The sequence below is a fragment of the Gymnodraco acuticeps genome, unplaced genomic scaffold (genome assembly GCF_902827175.1).
Source record: "Gymnodraco acuticeps unplaced genomic scaffold, fGymAcu1.1, whole genome shotgun sequence".
Lineage (NCBI taxonomy): Eukaryota > Metazoa > Chordata > Actinopteri > Perciformes > Bathydraconidae > Gymnodraco > Gymnodraco acuticeps.
In genome coordinates this window covers 315,263-335,320 of record NW_022990621.1, presented here as the reverse complement: position 1 = coordinate 335,320, position 20,058 = coordinate 315,263, and the positions used below count along the sequence as shown (strand labels likewise).

General features: G+C 42.3%; 1 protein-coding gene across 1 annotated transcript in view; it reads left to right on the top strand.

Moving 5' to 3' along the window:
• Positions 1–20,058, top strand: part of nadsyn1 (NAD synthetase 1) — a 75,792-nt gene that overhangs the window by 19,124 nt on the left and 36,610 nt on the right. The window contains exons 6-13 of the mRNA XM_034229075.1: positions 398–449; positions 565–653; positions 745–862; positions 1,559–1,690; positions 2,164–2,235; positions 2,835–2,959; positions 3,101–3,149; positions 3,295–3,397. Of these exons, the coding sequence (XP_034084966.1) occupies positions 398–449; positions 565–653; positions 745–862; positions 1,559–1,690; positions 2,164–2,235; positions 2,835–2,959; positions 3,101–3,149; positions 3,295–3,397 (740 nt within the window). The remainder of the gene's footprint in view (positions 1–397; positions 450–564; positions 654–744; positions 863–1,558; positions 1,691–2,163; positions 2,236–2,834; positions 2,960–3,100; positions 3,150–3,294; positions 3,398–20,058) is intronic.

The window sequence follows — 20,058 nt, the reverse complement described above, 5'->3', positions numbered from 1 at the left end:
CCTTCTGCCTTTCTCGTTTGGCCTTTTATAAACAAAACGGTTCAATAATAATATATTTTGGTTACTAAGCACTGGTTGTTGCGTGTATTCTTCATGTTGCGGGTCTCAGCGCGAGCCACTACAGCGGAGTAGAGGCTGTGGCCGTAACACCAGCATTATCTGATACTAACTTCTACTCAAACCACAATGTCTCATTTCCTATATTGACAGTTAAATAACTACAATACATGTATGTATGTATGTATGTATATATAGATATATATATATATACATTACTTTTGTAGGGGCTAGAACAGATTCCCCATCATTGTAGGGAAATTGTTCCTTTTCACCTTTTTAAGCTATATTTTCAAAGAGGCATTTGATGCCAACTTAATCTGTTTGTTTTTTCTTTAAGGCGTGTGGAAGAGTATTTCCTGCCCAGAATGATCCAGGAGGTAACAGGGCAGGTAGGAAACATCCTTCATCATCTGTGTTTTGCTAACTGATCAGTAAAACAGGGACTAGCCAATCTGTTCTGCACAGCAAACATTAGCAAACAGGGTGAATGCTTGTATCTTGCAGGACACAGTCCCATTCGGTGACTGCGTGCTGTCCACGAAGGACACCTGCATAGGAACTGAGATGTGTGCAGAGCTGTGGAACCCTAGAAGGTGAGGCAACAGAGGATTGCATGGGTGTTGTAGTTTTCTGTGGACTGTCTTTATCAATCCTGGTGAATTAACCTGTTTTCCTTTCTCTCAGTCCCCATATTCAGATGGGTCTGGATGGAGTTGAAATCTTTACCAATGCGTCTGCCAGCCACCACGAGCTGCGCAAAGCCGACCAAAGAGTCAACCTGATCAAGTCAGCCACCACCAAGGTATACTTTAACCAGGGGCCACACACATCGGCTCCTTGGTTCACATTGACACATGGAGCCTTTGTTATCATGCATAGTACAAATATAGAAGATTATGTAGAAGACAAATGCAGGCTGAGAGCAGTGGGTGATCCTCAGGATAGAGCAGGATAATATTTGACCAACTATCATACTTGTTTTACCCACACAACATAATTTCTGTTCTCTCAGCGCCTGCCTCCCTGCAGTCCTGTAGCGTAGCAGTGTCCTGCATATGAGACGTTCAGGGAACATTGGTTCATTTCAGTGTCTGCCGATAGTCTCTGTATGTTGTGCACGATATTGTGGGGACCAATATCCTAGGAAACGCTTAGCCTTCTCTCGTCAGCTTTCCCCTCACCCCTCATTACAGCTCTAGAGTTTAATTTACAAGTATTGGAAAACGTCCAAACTGATCAGAAAATGAGCAGTTACACATTTACCTGAAGTCATTCAGCTCTATCAGCACCTTTCGCCACACTTAATGTAGGTCTTTGTTTTAATGTGTCAACCACCTTTACAGTACCTACACAGGCAATGCAGAGATCACCAGAGGGCAGTATTGTTCCACAAGAACAGGATGCAGAAACCTGGGTTCTCAGCACATTCTCTGTTTTGAGGATGCAACTGATGACTAAAAGCTGTACTGCACCTCTTGTGTGGTTGGTGTTGTTCCAGAGTGGAGGTATCTATCTGTATGCCAACCAGAGGGGCTGCGATGGAGACCGTGTTTACTACGATGGCTGTGCCATGGTGGCCATCAATGGAGACATCGTGGCTCAGGGAGCACAGTTCTCACTGAGCGATGTGGTAGGTATGACCTGGAGAGAACCAGAGCCAGTGTGTTTTTGTGTGTGTGTGCTAGTGTTGTCAGGTTCTCAGAATGTATTTATTTTATAGTGTGTGTGTGTGTGTGTGTGTGTGTGTGTGTGTGTGTGTGTGTGTGTGTGTGTGTGTGTGTGTGTGTGTGTGTGTGTGTGTGTGTGTGTGTGTGTGTGTGTGTGTGTGTGTGTGTGTGTGTGTGTGTGTGTGTGTGTGTGTGTGTGTGTGTGTGTGTGTGTGTGTGTGTGTGTGTGTGTGTGTGTGTGTGTGTGTGTGTGTGTGTGTGTGTGTGTGTGTGTGTGTGTGTGTGTGTGTGTGTGTGTGTGTGTGGTGTGTGTGTGTGTGTGTGTGTGTGTGTGTGTGTGTGTGTGTGTGTGTGTGTGTGTGTGTGTGTGTGTGTGTGTGTGTGTGTGTGTGTGTGTGTGTGTGTGTGTGTGTGTGTGTGTGTGTGTGTGTGTTAGGAGGTGATTACTGCCACCCTTGACCTTGAGGATGTGCGTAGCTACAGAGGAGAAGTGTGCCAGCCAAACATGGTGAGTCCCTCCGACTGTGTAATGTACAGGACTGCATAATTATGGCCTATATCGTAGACAAACTGCATTTTTATTGCGCCTTTCCAGTCCACTCAGTGCTTTTTCAAATACAGGTCAGCATTCACACACACCTGCTCATCAGCAGTGATAAACATTCACACACACTGTTAGCCATTCCCATACTGAGGTTCAGTATAGGGCCCAAGGACACTTCCACATGTTGACAGGTGGAGATCGAACCATCGACCCTCGGTTTGATGGACGATCACTCTAAACCCCTTTCGCCCAACCCTCAGTGATTTCACGTCTCACTCATTTTTATTTTCTTCCATACCTCTGAAGCCCACCATGTTATGTCTGGCAAAAATGTTTAATTTGTCCAATATCAGCCTCAGCGAACATGCTGAATAAAGATAGTGAATGTGGCTATTCACTGTATACTGCAGCATATTTACATTGTGACTGGGGCATATTGGCATGCTAATGTTTGCTAAAGGATTTTTTCATTTGTGATAGCCAAAGGTATAATAAGTAACATTTTAGCATTTCTACAGCAACTTCCTCCATATCCTCTCACTCCCAATGTTTCTGTGTCTTAGGAAAGTGAACCTAAACCTTGCCACAGGGTCAAGGTTGACTTCTCATTATCCAGTGGTGACGATATCTACCTTCCCACACACCAACCGATAACATGGAACTTTCACACACCAGAGGAGGAGATCAGGTACACGTGCATACACCTCATCTGGTACAAAATATGTATTTCATTCTGAAAATAAAAACATTATAATCGAGTGGCTTCTGAAATGGCACATTGCAGAATCCAAGTGCAAAAGTCTAAACTGCTGACATCTGTGTTGTTCAGTCTAGGGCCGGCCTGCTGGCTGTGGGACTACCTGAGGAGGAGTGGACAGGTGAGGAGGAACACTGAAATAAGATGCTGCTGTACCGTTGTGATTGTCCCATCTGATCTTGATATTGGATCATTAGGCGTTAAAAAGCTCTGGAACTAAGAAGCTGTTAGACGCTGATGTGTAATGGTTGTGATGTGTGCTGCAGGCTGGCTTCCTGTTGCCTCTGAGTGGAGGTGTGGACAGCTCCTCCACCGCCTGCATCGTGTACTCCATGTGTGTGCTGATCTGCCAGGCCATACAGGACGGCAGTGAGTCATTTGCCTTCACTCCACTGTAGTGTACACCTTCTCATTCTCTCAATGCAACTATTGACACACATCATTCGGTAATTCTATTCTATGTATGCAGTGACTGATTTAAAGATATGAAAACCATTTTACAAAAGCACACACATCCAGGATAGGTGCGGGACAGAAGAAGACAGAACAAATAAACCCTGCAAATTAGATTATGCTTAGATTATCTGTTAATAAACCACCACTGTCTTTAAAATATGAAAATAGGCCAAGCAGCATCTTAACGACATATCTTAAAGACACTGCATTTAATTATGTTTTCATATTACTTTTTTGGGGATGAATGGGGATTTTCTTTGCCATCTGTTCTTCCTGCACTTTGAATCTACACACACAGTTGAGGCCTAAATGATTAGCCCCCCAGGAGTTATGGAACATTTTCCTAAAATTCTTCCCAATGTTTCCAACATTGATAACACTTGATATAATCAAACATTCACCAGTGCTATTTAGTAGCTTTTGGTACTTTTTGGAAGATAAAATACGTTTTTAGGCTTGCTGTATATCAAATATAGTGAAAAATGGGTTGGTCAAACATATTAGCCCCCAGGCCATTAATAGTCAATAGTGTACCCTTTCTGAGCCACAACTGACAAGAACCTCTTGGAGTAGTTCTTTACTAGGTTGGCACAGGTCTCTTGAGGGATTTTGGCCCATTCTTCCATTGCAAATTGTTCCAGCTGGTCCAAATTGCGTGGTTTCCGAGCATGGACATTCACTTTGAGCACCCGCCACAGATTCTCAATAGGATTGAGATCTGGGCTCTATGCGGGCCACTCCAGCACCTTGGTTTTGGTGTCCTTTAGGAACTGTTGGACCAAGTTTGATGTGTGCTTTGGGTCATTGTCTTGTTGGAAGACCCAGCGACGACCTAATCGAAGACTAAGAGCAGATTTGTTCATATTATCTCTCAAAATGTCAACATCATTTTCTTTTTTCATGATGCCTTGCACCCGAACAAGGTCCCTGTGCCTGAGGCTGCAAAACAGCCCCACAGCATGATGTGTTCTTAGGGTTGAAGGCCTCTCCCTTTCTTCGCCAAACATAAGCAACATCCATGTGCCCAAACAGTTCCAGTTTAGTCTCATCAGACCAAAGCACAGACTTCCAAAACTCATCTTTACCTTTCAAATGTTCACGGGCAAACCTCAGTCTGGCTCTGATGTGCCGCTCTTTGAGTAAAGGGGTTCTTCTGGGACGATGGCCCTGAAGCCCACCACGATGAAGAGCCCTCACCACTGTGTCCCTTGAAACATCAACTCCAGAAGAGGCCAGGTCAGCAACAATCATCTTGGCAGGTGTCCGGCGATTCTTGCCGACAGCTGACTATTTTCCTCTCCAGAGTTCTTGACATCTTGCGCTTTCGACCACGCCTAGGTTTGTTTCTTACAGAATGTGTCTCCTTGTACTTCGCAAGGATGCAACGTACAGCAGTTCTAGACACTGTGAAGCGCTTGGAAATAGCAGTATAGCCTTCCCCCTTATCATGAGCCTCCACTGTCTTCTTTCTGAGCTCCAGACTGATTTCCTTTGACTTTGACATGGTGAGTAGGAGTATAGTCCCTCTCAGTAAGGTATTCAAGTGCCTGTTTCTTGGAGTCCTTTTATGCTGATTGAATGCTCAGGTGTGGCTTGAAAGCCGATTGGTTGATTAGGTGTGGTTTGAAAGCAAAAATTCACATGGGGGCTAATATTTTTGAGCAACCCATTTTTCATTATATTTGATATACAGCAAGCCTAAAAACATAATTTATTTCCCAAAAAGCACCAAAAGCTACTAAATAGCACTGGTGAATGTTTGATTATATCAAGTTTTATCAATACTGGAAACATTGGGAAGAATTTTAGGAAAATGTTCCATAACTCCTGGGGGACTAATCATTTACTGTAGGCCTCAACTGTATGTACTTTTATCCTGGACTATGTTTTTTTGTTTACACTTGTGCTTTTATTGAGTTTTCACAACAATAATAACAGAACAACATGTGAACCTAAACAACAACAAATAATACACACAAATCAGTTGTAAAATAAAGCACAATAAATACTAGTTGTCTGAAGACCTTCAATGTTCACACATACTGTACAGGTTTGAATTAGTCATTCACTTACTCATTGGTGTCAACTATGTAAATATTCCACTTTTCCCATTTCCTATTGAATGCATTCTCTTGACAAACATATCTTGAACAATTTCTAGCCACTGCTCCTGGGTCGGAGCGTTCACATTAAGCCAATTTCTAGTTATAGCTTTCTTACTCGCTGCAAGTAAAACCTTAGTCAAATATAGATCGCCTCCCATCACAACATCCTTAATGTTCCCAACAGGGGCGTCGCCTGGACCTGAAAACATTCGGGGCTTAGCCCACAGTGGCGGCAGCCGCGGCGCTAAAGTGGAATGTTCTACTGCAACACTCCCCAAACGCACACACACAGTACACCCGCAACTCTTACAATGAAGGCTCGATAATCAGCTCACGGCATATAGGCAAGGGTGATGTGCTATTTTGTATGAGTAGGGGGCGGACCTCACCTGCTCCCCCGGGAAGATTTCTTTTTTAATATTGAAGTTAAAAGCATCAATCTGGTGCACTTTGAGAGCAAAATGAAGAGATCTATGGATACATCTCTCAACACCCATGTGAAACAGAACTGTAAACAGATTTTCTTTTTCTTTATGGATATTTTACAAATCACTCTCCTTTTAAACTGTATTCTTGTTTTACTGTCCTATAGTATTTCATAACTGTTTTTCATTTATTCTCTTATTTTTTTTATAACTATAGTGATCATATGAAGGTGTGCCGCGAAATTAATCTTTTGAATAATTTGTGACCAAACCGTTTGAGACCCACTGAAATAACTTAGACTAAAGTTAACTATCTAAACACTCAGAGAGTCCTTTAGCTCACCTGAGCCTCTCAGTCTGAGAGGAGAGCTCTCCTCCAGCTTGTTGTGGAACAAACAGCTCCGTATGTCCGTTAGTGCAGCTAGCTAACCAGATGCTAACAACACGGTCCCGGTCTCTCTCTCTCTCTCTCTCTCTCTCTCTCTCTCTCTCTCTCTCTCTCTCTCTCTCTCTCTCTCTCTCTCTCTCCTCTCTCTCTCTCCTCTCTCTCTCTCTCTCTCTCTCTCTCTCTCTCACACTAAATGCGCTATTGCCACACACACACAGAGCCGAGCTTGAATGACACAAGCACACGTTTATTTCCATGCAACTCTCTGATTGGTCTGGTGTCTTGCCTCTGTTGCATTCACTGAACACGGGAAATTACAGTCTTGCCGTCCTCTCTACTGTCATGATGAGGTTCACGTAAAGCACGGTTAATGTATTATATTATTGAGGGAGAATTGTCCCAGGGGCCCAGGCCAGGCGACGCCACTGGTTCCCAAGATACATCACCGGGCAGTAGGGATGTTAAGATTCACCGATTCGCAGTTATCAACACACATGGAAGTCGAGGAGAAAGAGAAACACAGCAGAAAAATACCTACAAATCAAACGTTTGGCAACACTTCGGATTTTTCAAGAAAGACGGTCAATTTGAAAAATCTCTCGCAAATTGTAAACGATGCCGAGCCGCTTTAAAGTACACAAGTAGTACGAGGAACTTAGCGACGCACATAAAGAGGCGACATGGGGTCTGCGGCTGAAAAGAGAAACCTGAAAGTTAGACATATGAGTTAAATCACTCAGTGAGGTGTTCTGTCAGAGAGAGTGGCGTTTAGTTTACAGCAGCCTGTGACTGCCAACAATAGTTGAAATGTCTTCCTTACTGTAAGCAGTTGTGAAATACCTGTTTGTGAAAGGTTATTTGTATTCTTTATTGTTCATATAGAACCCACTGCTTTCTGCTCACTGGTGAGTTAGCCTATGAATGAGTGTTAAGCACATCAGGCTGGCAGCTGTATGGGCATTGCACTATGGTAGCTTTTTGTTAATGTATGATTTGCTGCATATAAGGAATAAAACAAAAATCCTCTGTCGTACCATATTGAAGTATCATTATTTTGCATCGTGTTGAATCGCATTGTTCGCTGTCATTGATCATTGTGGAGAGAGGCAGACGTTTTGTTTTGTATTATAGCAGCTATCGGATGGAATCAATACATGGGCTGTACAGGTTGTCATGTCCGACTATCACAAGTAGAATCATAATGAAAAATACGCTGGTAAAATGTGCCTGTAGAAAACGGCTTATGCCACAATAGGATAGCAACAAGTAGTCAATAGTCAGTGTAGCTTCGGTTGCTATGCTAACATCACCCATTTTATACCAGAGAAACGTTCATAACAGCGTTGTGATGCCAAACAGCGTCAATTCATACTGACACACATTCACTTATGGGGAATTGGGGATATGTATCAGCTGCTTGTGTGACAGTCAGACAGTGAATAGGCCAATTTATATCCCCAATTCCCCATAAGTGAATTCACACAGCGGCCGCTGCTGTGAGTTAACGGGAGAATAAACTCCAGTGGATGAGCAGCACTGTAGCGGTCGGTAAATGTCGCTGAAACACATTAATAAACAATGAACCATGGCACTCTGGAGAAAAGTATAAGGTTGGAGAATTAGGCCTAGTTATTTTATTTAATCTGGCTTTGTATGATTAAAAGTAACACGATCATCGACCCGACGCAGTCCCCCGTTGTTGTTGTGAGCGAAGCAGTGCACGGAGCTAGAACGGGAGCTCCGTTGGTGTGAAAGGGGCAACAGCAGACCAGGCTTTGACTGTGTGTGACTGACCCGAGTTTGCGTCTCGTCGTTCTGATAGCCCCGCCCCTTCGCTCTAACCCCCCTCCCTCCCCCACATCCACAGGTGAAAATTACTTTAGCGACACATTCATCGCAAGAAGTCAAGCCTGCAGATTCGTTGATTTATACTGCCACAGAGCAGATTCGTGAAGTTGTAATAACTGATTTGAGAGGTTGTAATAACCAAGTTGCAGTTGTAATGGGAAATATATTTAAAAAATATATTTTTTTCTGCAAGTGAACATTTCACTCATTTCATCTGAGTTCATTTTTCTTTTTTCTTCTGTGACTTCAAATTTGGTTCACTTTGTTTCAATTTGGTGGATATTTTATACAAGTTTAAATGTATGCACACAAGCTCCGATTTTTTTTCTGCAACTGCTCACATCAGGTTTTACAAGCTCTCGCATTTTGCACCATATCTACCTTCATACGAGACCCCTTCTGCTGATACGCATCCACGATCACCCCAGTTACAGTATCTAAAGATTCATCTGCACTCAGCCTTATCTCTTTTACAAAATAGTGTCTTAACTGCATGTATCTAAAATAATCCCTGTCTGTAATACCATATGTTGCCTGTAAGTCCTGAAAACCCATCAATTCACCCTTTTCTAAAACCGTACACATTGCCGTTATGCCCTTTTGCACCCATTCTTTGAATGCTGGATCGTACACCCCTGGTTTAAAATTGGAATCGTATGCAAACCACCTCAGCGTGTGTATCCCTCTCTTTAATTTGTATTTTGTTACTACAACATTCCAGACCTCTAGTGTAAATGCAACTATCGGATCCATTTCACCTCTGAGCCCTCACCAAATTCCTATCTCCTACCAAGGCCTGAATGTGGTGACCCTGCACCTCCCTTTCCATGGCTTTCCATCCAGACTCATAATCTGGTCTAGACCAGTAGGCCAAAGGTCTGAGTTGGGCTGCATAGAAGTATTCCCTAAGATTTGGTAAAGCCATTCCCCCCTTACTTTTAGGAAACTGAAGTGTCGTAAATCGTATTCTTGTTTTTTTTACTATTCCAACCAAATCTATAAATCATTCTGTCCCAGGTTGTGAATTTGTTTTGTGGAACATCAATTAGAAGAGACTGAAAAAAATACAGCAGCCTAGGTAGGATATTCATTTTAACCATTTGTATTCTGGCACTGAAGTCTAAAGGGAGGGTGGACCACCTTTCTACATCCTTTCGGATATTGTCATCAATTTTGTTATAATTGGCTTCAAACAGGTTGGAAAATGTTTTGGTTATAGTTACACCAAGATAGGTCATTGTTTTGGAATTTCATTTTAGGTTATATGCATGTCTAATTTGTTGGGATGGTGAGTAATTAAAGGAGAGAATTTGAGTTTTTGTTACGTTCACTTTATACCCTGAATAGTAACCATATGTGTCGAGTAGGTTCATCAGGTTTGGGAAACATACATCTGGTTGCTCAAGAAAAACTATAACATCATCCGCAAAAAGCCCAATGATATGATCTCCCCCCCCCTATATTGACACCCTGCAGATCTTCACTCTGCCTTATTGCTTGCGCCAATGGTTCAACAAATAAAGCAAAGAGAGTAGGAGAGAGACAGCAGCCCTGTCTAGAGCCTCTCTCCAGCTGAATCCTATTGGACAGACTCCCATTTACTTTGATCCTAGCCGTAGGTTCATGATAAACAGTCTTAATACACCGAATTGCATTTTCATTTAAACCAAACCTCCTTAGTACTTCATATAAAAAAGACCAACTGACACTGTCAAACGCTTTTTCTGCGTCCAGACTAACCAGAACCATACTCGTGCCCTTTTTATGTGCATTGTCTACAATATGGAGAGTCCTTCTGATATTGTCTTGTGTTTGGCGCCCTCTAATGAATCTAGTTTGATCTTCATGAATAAGATCTGGCATAAAAGTCTCAAATCTTTTACAGATGATTGAGGTAAACAGCTTGTAGTCCACATTTAAAAGAGAAATTGGCCTATAATTTTTACAGTGGTCTTTGTCTTTGCCTTCCTTAGGCAAAATGGAAATAATTGCTTCCCTCCAAGATGGGGGAGCCCTGTCTTCTTTAAGAGTCCAATTAAAACAAGGAAGAGGCTGCAGAGCACCCGCTTTCCTTCGTGAAAGTTGTATAGAACTCTGATGGGAACCCATCGCTGCCCGGTGATTTACTGGTCTTTAGCCTACTGATTGCAGCTTCCAGCTCTTCAACTGTAAATTGCGACGTAATGGTGTCATTCTGTATCTCACCTACAGATCAAGCGAGTTAAGAAAGTTTCTTATTGTGCTTTCAGCAGCTAATGGTGGATTAGAGTAGAGTGTCTTATAGTACTCTTCAAATATTCTTTCTATTTCATCTGGCTCATACAATAGTTGATTAGTTTGGGGGTCCCTTGTTTTATGATCACACCTGACATCATGTCCAACTTCTGGCCCATCTCAAATCTCCCCTTTCCGTCAAAAATACTTGAACGTGTCATTGCCTCACAACTTAAATCCCACCTCAGCTCCAATGACCTCTTTGAGCCATTTCAATCCGGTTTCCGATCAAAACACAGCACCGAAACAGCTCTTCTCAAAATCACAAACGACCTCCTCCTCTCCTCTGACTCCGGCAACCTGAACATCCTCATCCTCCTCGACCTCACCGCAGCATTCAACACCATCAACCACGCCATCCTGCTGTCCCTTCTCGAATCATCACTCAACATCACCGACACTGCACTCTCCTGGCTGAAATCCTACCTCACCGACAGACATCAGTTTATCAACATCAACAACTGCACCTCCTCCACTGCTCCTCTGTCCCAAGGCGTCCCCCAGGGTTCGGTGCTTGGCCCCCTCCTCTTCATCCTCTACATGCTCCCCCTTGGCAAAATCATTCGTCGCCACAACCTTCAATTTCACTGCTACGCCGATGACATCCAACTTTATATCTCAACAAAAACCATCACCCCCACAACACACTCCACTCTCACCAACTGTCTCTCAGAAATAAAAGCATGGATGCAAACAAACTATCTCCAACTGAACAGTGACAAATCAGACATCATCATCATCGGCCCCCCATCCCGTACCAAAGCCATCCAAAATTTCAACTTCACTATTGACAGCAACACTCTATTTCCCCCCCCTCACATCCGCAACCTCGGAGTCATCTTCGACAGTCAGCTCAAATTCAATCATCACATCACCAGGACTGCCTTTTTCCACCTCAAAAACATTTCCCGTCTCCGCCCATCACTCTCCTCCTCTGCTGCTGAAACCCTGATTCATGCATTCATCACTTCACGACTCGACTACTGCAACAGCATCCTCTACGGCAGGGATGGGCAACTTTGATGGTGGTGGGGGCCACATAATTGATGTACTGGCCACCAGGGGGCCGCAGATTCACTTGGAACACACACACACAAATTCCATGTATTGTATGTAATTATTAACAAATATACTAAGTCTGACATCTTCATTGACATTTTACAATCTTTCCTCTAATAATCTCACTAAACAAATATCAGTTCACATAAATGGCATGTTTGTATTGAACAGGTTATTTAACAGTGGAATACAACTATTTTAAACTATTGGAAAGCACGGAACATGTGTGTGCATTAAGATTAACCATTAGATGACATAAACATGAAGTCATGAACACTAACCCAGACATTAGTTGTCTAACTTGAACCTAAGACACTTGTAGCCTGTCTCTGCTCACGCACAATGAGGGGAATGTCAACACAGACACCTGTCAACCCGCACTTTGCTGTTGCTCAGCGCCGCTCTCCCTCCCTCCCACTGAAATTATGAATGAAAAGCGTATAGTATCATAGATAACACGGAAGGGTCCGTGACAGTTTGTTTTCATCTGATTTCAAATAAACAAAGTCTTGGTTTTTAGAATATTAAACTTGTTTCGCCAAATTCAGATGATAAATACAACTTTGAAGCTTGTAAAGGCATAATTACAAGAGGCAACTTAACGTCACAGCAGGCATAACAACAGCCGGTGTTTCTTGTGAGGGTTTCCCCGGGAAACAAACACAATACACACAAACGTGTCACAGATTATTTTGAGGTATTTGAAATCATGTATGCAGCTCGCGACGTAACTAGGAGTCTAGTGGATGGTATCAGTACTTTTATTATTAATTACGTTGTTCATAAATTAATCTGAAGGCCGCAAAAAGAGGAGGTGGAGGCCGCATGCGGCCCCGGACCGCCATTTGCCCATCCCTGCTCTACGGCATACCATCCAACCTCCTCAATAAACTCCAACATATCCAGTACTCTGCTGCCCGCCTCCTCACCCACACCCGCTCCCGAGACCACATCACTCCGGTCCTCCAGAACCTCCACTGGCTCCCCGTCCGTCAAAGAATCAACTTCAAAGTCCTCATGATTACTCACAAAGCCCTCAACAATCAGGCCCCCCTACCTCACAGACCTGCTGCACCACCACACCCCACCCGCTGCCTCCGCTCATCAGAAGCCAACCTCCTATCCATCCCCACCCGCACCAATCACCGGACTTGGGGGGACAGAGCCTTCTCCGTCGCTGCCCCCTCCCTCTGGAACTCACTCCCACAAAAGCGCTAACAAAATAAATCTATTATCATTATTAGAGGCTTGCTGTTTGTGCAGACGTCTGGCCAGGAGTCTAGCTGCTTTTGAGCCTGATTCATAATAAGCTTTAAAAACCTTGCCTTTTTTTCTATTTCTCTTCTGAGGATCTCATTTATCTCCCCCCTTGTTTCCTTAATTTGTTGTAATGCCGATTGATTTGTCTCCATTTCTCTCCATTTTTCTATTTTGTGTTTGTATGTGGCTAGCCGGGCCTTTTTTTGTGATGCTGTTACGGCCCGTCCACACTACAGCTTCAAAAAAAGCTTGGAGCTGGGCGTGTCTGAAGCTCGACCAACAACCAATCACATGAATCTCCCGCCCCTGACACACAAGCAGCGGTTTGATTGGCTAGAGCTTGTACTGGCATATGATTTGATTGGCTGACGCTTCCACCGAAAGCTTCAGAAGCTTCAAAAGTTGAACATTGCTCAACTTTTGCAGCCTGAAATGCCAGGAAAGCTCCGCTCTGCTTCCCACAATGCAGTTTGGCGAAAAGTGACGTCACCCCATTCAAAGTGAATGGGCAGAAGCGTTGGAAGCTTCTTCCAACGCCGCTGTGTGGACGGGCCGTTAGGGCGATCAGCTTTCCACGGAGAACAGCCTTCAAAGCATCCCACAGTATCCCAGGATCCACATCCCCATTATCATTCTCCTCTTTATATATTTGTATCTCTTCCCTTAACTGTTCCACGGTCGCCTTATTATTCAAAACACGCACATTGAGCCTCCACACTGTATTCTTTTGTCTACTATTCAGATTTATTGACAAGCTAATCATATTATGATCCGAAACATCTGCCACCCCGATTTTACTATTTGTGATACACAGAATGAGGTACTGAATAGCAGAGGTGGGACCAAGTCATTGTTTTGCAAGTCTGAGTCAAGTCTCAAGTCTTTGCGCTCAAGTCTGAGTCAAGTCTCAAGTCAGGATGGGCAAGTTCAAATCAAGTCCAAGTCTTAAACTTTGACAAAACGAGTCTTAAACAAGTCATTATGTGCTTTTCACCAAATGTAATGACATCGATCAACAGAATAATACTTAATAATCAAACTGCTCTTTGTTAGTCACATTAATAATGTAATAATCCATTTTCTCTCTGCTGGTAAAGTAACGTGTTTCTTTCTATTTTAAGAGGGATCAGTAAGGTAATGCTACCGTGACGGTTTGATTCAGAAGGAGTTTAATGTATAAGATTCCTGATGTTAAGGTAACCATTTATTTCCACTGTGTACAACATGTTATTATTCAAATATTTTTATTGATTTTCCACATATAACAAACAGCAGCACTCAACATTCAAAAATACAGCACACACAGAAAGTTTACAAAATATCAATTGACATCCAGAGGAGATACAAAATATGTATATAGAAAGTAAACGTACACATAAATTATGAAATTAAAAACGACATGGTTAAATAACCAAAAGTAAAAATGAAAACATAAATGAATAAAAAACAATGTTATTCGTGTCTCCTATGTGACCACGCCAAATAATGCCGTCAATGGGTTAGCATCCATCGCCGTGTTACATATGTACGAAACGGTTTTAAATATACCAGTCCAAAAAGGGGCCAGTTTTGGATAGAGCCAAAACATGTGACTTAGGCTGGCCGGGTCCCGACTGCACCTGATGCAGGTTGGGTCTAGACCTGGGGAAAATCTGGCCAGTTTACTTGCAGATAGATGTAACCTATGCAAAACCTTAAATTGTAGCATTCCCAGCTCTTCCTCCCATTGCCTCATTAAGTGATTAAGCGAATATTGTCATATAATACAGACACCAGACCCCTGTCACAGGGATCCATATTTAAATAGTCATCAATCCAGGTACTCTGTGGGGCTGCTAGAGAGAAGTGGGTCCTGACCAGTGTCGGGACTAACGCGTTACTGTAACGCCGTTATTTTTGGAAGTAACTAGTACTCTAACGCATTATCTTTTAAATTCAGTAACTCAGTTACCGTTACTACATGATGCGTTACTCCGTTATTTTTTTTATATAGTCTCGGCTCCCAGACGTTGGTGAGCGGCGCCAACAGCGAGGCGAACAGAGATGAGAACTGTGCTTAAGTACTAGGGATGGGAACGATTAATCGAATATTCGAAATTATTCAGGTGTTCGAATATGAGTTATTAATATTTTTCTTTTTTTTTGGGAGTTGATTACATATTATTAAATTGAATAATTCAATGTATACGACAGTGCCATAGCTAAATGTGTTGGTGTAGGTGACGTCTATAGGTGTTTTGCTCCACTCACCGGTCCCTCACAGCGGGCATAGCTGTAGGTGCTGATCTCTCTCTCTCGCGTCTGGTTATACTTCACTCGCGTTTATCAAATCCATCAGATCTAGCTAGTTCTAGCTAATGATATGGCTGCTGCCCCTCTCTACACGCAGATCACGCAGACTCAAACCTCATCTTATGCCCAAATGCGGCGCAAATGCACTCCGCAGCCGTTGCGAGGTTCCGGCGCTAACAGTTCATAAGCGTGCTCCCCCGCCCCCTGTCAACACTTGCGACACATGAGTGGCCAGCCTAAACAACAATAAGCGCTGCTTGGCAACCGTGTGTGGCGGCAAAGTACATAGACATTTTGACAGGAGAGATTTAGTTTTGCCGGTATTCAACATATTTTACCAGTCATAGTCCGGTAATTATTTACACTCTCAGAAGAGTCCTACACAACAGACATGGCGTCAAAAAGGAGTAATGTGTTGAAATATTTTGACCAGGTTAGTGAGTGCGGTGTAGAGTGCAAACTATGCCAAATGAAACTTATATACATACTATACCTTGCTATACCCGCAACCTCCGTTCCAGCTGAGAGGGTCTTCTCTACAGCTGGGCTGATTGTGAATCGCCTGCACATGAAAGCTGTAGGCCTATAGCTGTCAAGCTGTGATCACCAGTTCAATACATTTGACAAATTAGACTTGGTTTGTATACTTATTTGAACATGTATTTATTTATTTCCAAAAGTTAATGAAAACATTTTTTTGGGAAAATACATTTTGGAATTTTTTTTTTTACCCAATTTTTTTTTTATAGGATATGTACATTTCGGTTAACCGTTTTTTGGGGGGTCGAATATTCGAATATACACTTTCGAATTCCCATCCCTATTAAGTAGGGGAGAGTGGGGTAAATTGAGCCATTTTTTTGTTATGCTGTCCTCTAAGCAAGGAGAAATGACACATAGTAAAAATGAAAACACACACCTATAATTCAGGATGTCTCCTATCAATGGCAATGATAATAATTAATATTTGATCAAGGGCAGTGAAAATATCACTTCTAAAATAAAAAAAGTCTTGTGGCTCAACTTGCCCCAGTGTAGGGGTAAGTTGATCCAGGTCAGGGGGTCAATTGAACCATTGTTCAAACCTGGGCATCCCTGTTCAAACCTGGGCATACCTACAACAAATCTTAAACTATAAATAACAAACCAAATACAAGCTTAGTTTTTCAAATATTTTTATATACATTTCGATTGAATTGATTGATTTTTTTTAACATGTTAAAAGGAAAAGTAATCATACAAATGGTGATACAATTTCATACATCTTACCAATCAAACACAGGGTGAAATCAACTTCAAATGTAGCCTACAATGAGCTCTTATTATCAACTTGGCCTGCTTTCATTAATTTCTCCATTGAAAAACTGGCTCAACTTACCCCAAGGCCCATGGTTCACTTTACCCCATAGCCACCATTTTAGAAAAAATAGCCTAGCATTACAATTCAGAGTCATCTTTAGCTTAATGATTCACATGGTTTAATACGCTGCCAACACATCAACATCTACAATATATGTGTTTAAACCTGGATACTTATTTTTTGACATGACAGCCGATATAGCTGACATCTAGAAAATGTACTTTGACAAGCAAAAAACGTTTTTTTGTAAAAATGTTGACTTACCAGACCACAATGAGTATCTCTCTTTCACAGGCAATGAGAAATGGGAGGAGCTTGCATAATTTCTGGTCACTTGATTACAACTATAAGGCGTTGCCTGGTTACAGGGGGTGGTTCAACTTACCCACTGGCTCAACTTACCCCCTTCTCCCCTACATTACTTGAGTAAATGTACTTAGATACTTCCTGTGTCACATGCGGAGACGCGCTGTGGGCGTGTTTGTGTTTACTAACAAGACTATCCGCGGCGGCGGAGCTCAAGTCGAGTTTCTCCACCTGGAGATATTCTCACTATTTCACTTTTGTCAAGCACAAAGAAAATAACGTTTTAGTTAAATGTAAGTTGTGTCCTGGCGGGTCAAAGATCCTATCTTCTGCCCAAACCAGTAATTAAAATCTGTTGAAACATCTACAGAAACAACATGCTGGGACGAAGCTAGTAGCTAAGACCACAGAGACTCAGCCGACGCCACTCCACCTCCACCTAAGCAACAGCGGCTGGATTTTAACCGAGGGACTGCTAGCCAGGGAAAAGTTGATAAAGCCATTGCACGGTATGTTGTAGAACACATGCAGGCTATTTCTACTATTTCTATTGCTATTTCTTGATCAACAGATTGTATTATTCTCCAATGCAATAACAGTACTGAAATGAAGGCTATAAGGGCATTAATGGGAGCCCTTTTTTTAAGTAACTAATGCGTTACTGTTCACAGTAACGCATTACTTTTGGGTGTAAGTAATCAGTAAAGTAACTGAGTTACTTTTGAAATGTAATGTTACTGGTTTTCAGTAACTAGAACAACACTGGTCCTGACATAACTACGTATCTGCAAATATCTGAAGAAACATGACTGGGATATTGAAATCCTTCTTTAACTGCTCAAAAGAAATAAAGTGTCCATTTTTAAAATGATCTTTAACACACCTAATCCCTCTCCCATACCATAACCGAAAAAATGGATCAGTGAGAGATGGAGAAACATTTACATTTGCCAGAATTGGGGAAGCAATAAGTGCCTGTTTGTGTTTAAAGATATGGACTCAGTTTAGAATTCATTTCAGAGAGCCTTGGATGACTGGGTTATTCGTCCAGTAGTGGAGCGCAAATTAAAGAGCAAAGTGACACTGGATTACTTGAATGCTGCTCCATTACAGACCAAACTGGGGATTCGTCCGTCACATCAACCCAAAACATCAGCTTGTGGATGTTGGCAGCCCAATAATGATACAAATAATTGGGTAAGGACAAACCACCCTCCCCCTTTGGCCTTTCCAAATACTCTTTCCTAATTCGAGGTACAGCTTTATTCCAAATGAAAGTGGAAGTGCATTTATTTAATTCCCTAAAGAAGGATTTAGGGATGAAGATTGGGATTGCCTGAAACAGAAATAAGAACCTGGGCATGATCGTCATTTTAACATAATTAACCCTGCCAGCTAGTGACCGGGGGAGAGTTGACCATCTCTCCATGTCCAGTTTAGCCTTATCAAGCACTATTTTAAAATTATTGTCCATCAGACCTTTGTATTTGTACGTGACACAGACACCTAGGTATGTAAAGCTGTCCTCACACACAGTGAAAGGGAAATTATGATATGACATTTGACGTGCTTTATCATTTATGGGGAATAGAACACTTTTACTCAGGTTCAATTTATAGCCCGACACCCGGCCAAACTCGGCGATAAGTTCCAAGGCAATAGGTATCAAGGGCGCCGGAAGCGGAGGGGCCATTGGCCCCCCCACTTTACGGCCCTGCCCCACATTTTCGCAGCAGCGGATGCCGCGGAACACTGTACCCATCCCGTTTCAATAATTCCCCTCTACTCTAAAGTCGCATCTAAAAAGAACGCCATCTGATCTAGCTGTGTATATTTTGTTATTTTTTTATTGTTATATTCAATCTCATTATCTACAGGCATGTTTTAAGCTTGTAAAGGGAAGAACACAGCTCGCCTCTCACTCGCCACTCTGCTCTTCCACAGCGCCGCTTCCCCTCCCTCCACTGACATTATGAATGTAAGGCATAGTAATCATAGATAACACTGCAGGGTCCGTTACAGTTTGTTTTCATCTGATTTTAAATAAACAAAGTATTTGCTTTCAGAATATTACACTTGTTTCGGCAAATTCAGATGATAAATACAGCTTTGAAGCTTTTAACGGCATAATTACAAGCGGAGAACGGAGTAACTTAACGTCACAGCAGGCGTAACAACAGCCGGTGTTTCTCCTGAGAGTTTTCCCCGGGAAACAAACGCAAAAATACACAAACACACACACGTATACGCACACACACGCGAGCTCCCCCCAGACCAGTAATCCAAACGAAAATATCTTCCCTCCGTACTACTTTGATCATTTACTCCGCTAATAATCAATCAGATCGATCCAGAGAAGAGGAAACTTTAAAGGCCTTTTTCTCAAAATGATGACTCGGTGACAGTCATTATATAATGTGACATATTTTGCTTAATATAGCTAGTACAAAAACAATCCTGATATCATTAGAAAGCTAAGAATCTCCTCTTTCCAACAGTATATACAACTCAAAATGTGTCTTCGGATCAATGTGACTGATTTCGATGGAGCAGGTCACTTTGCATTAGGTAAAATACAGCAGGCAGACATAACAGGAAGAATATGTACATTTTAATCCAATCAAATAGGACATTGTCACACCATTCAAATGTATCCATGTACATTACAACCAATAACAAAGCTTATGTGTTTATTTGTTACGTTGTTTACGTTATGTGTTACGTTGTTCAGTGTGTGTCAGCCGTTAACCTATAGATACACTTGCAAACATGTCAGAAGAACCGGCGCATAAGAAAACAAAATACAGTCAAACTAAGCTGAAATTCAACAACTTGAATGTCACATCCCTGACATCCACAACTCCGGAGCCTCGTCCTTCAACCATAGAACCAGCGCAGCCAGATGAACTCCAGCAGCAGCTCTGCGGCCGCAGAGGCTGTCAAAACCGCCGCCGCCGGCATCGTTGAACCGAAACAGGCTGGTTCCGACTGCATGGAGGTTTGTTGTCGGGACATTGTGACGGGCAAATAAAAGCTTATTTGGGCAAAGAGAAAGGTACTTCAATGCAGAATGGTACAAAAACAGAGAGTGGTTATTTATTTGCAAAACCACTAAACGAGCCTTCTGTGAAATATGCAGATTTGCTGCTGTCAAACGGCTTGTAACTTTCTCCAAATGTGGAGATGACAGCTTTGTAAATACCGAGTTAATAACTGGAACTTTTCACAGAGCTTACTTCAGTCAAACACCAGTCAAC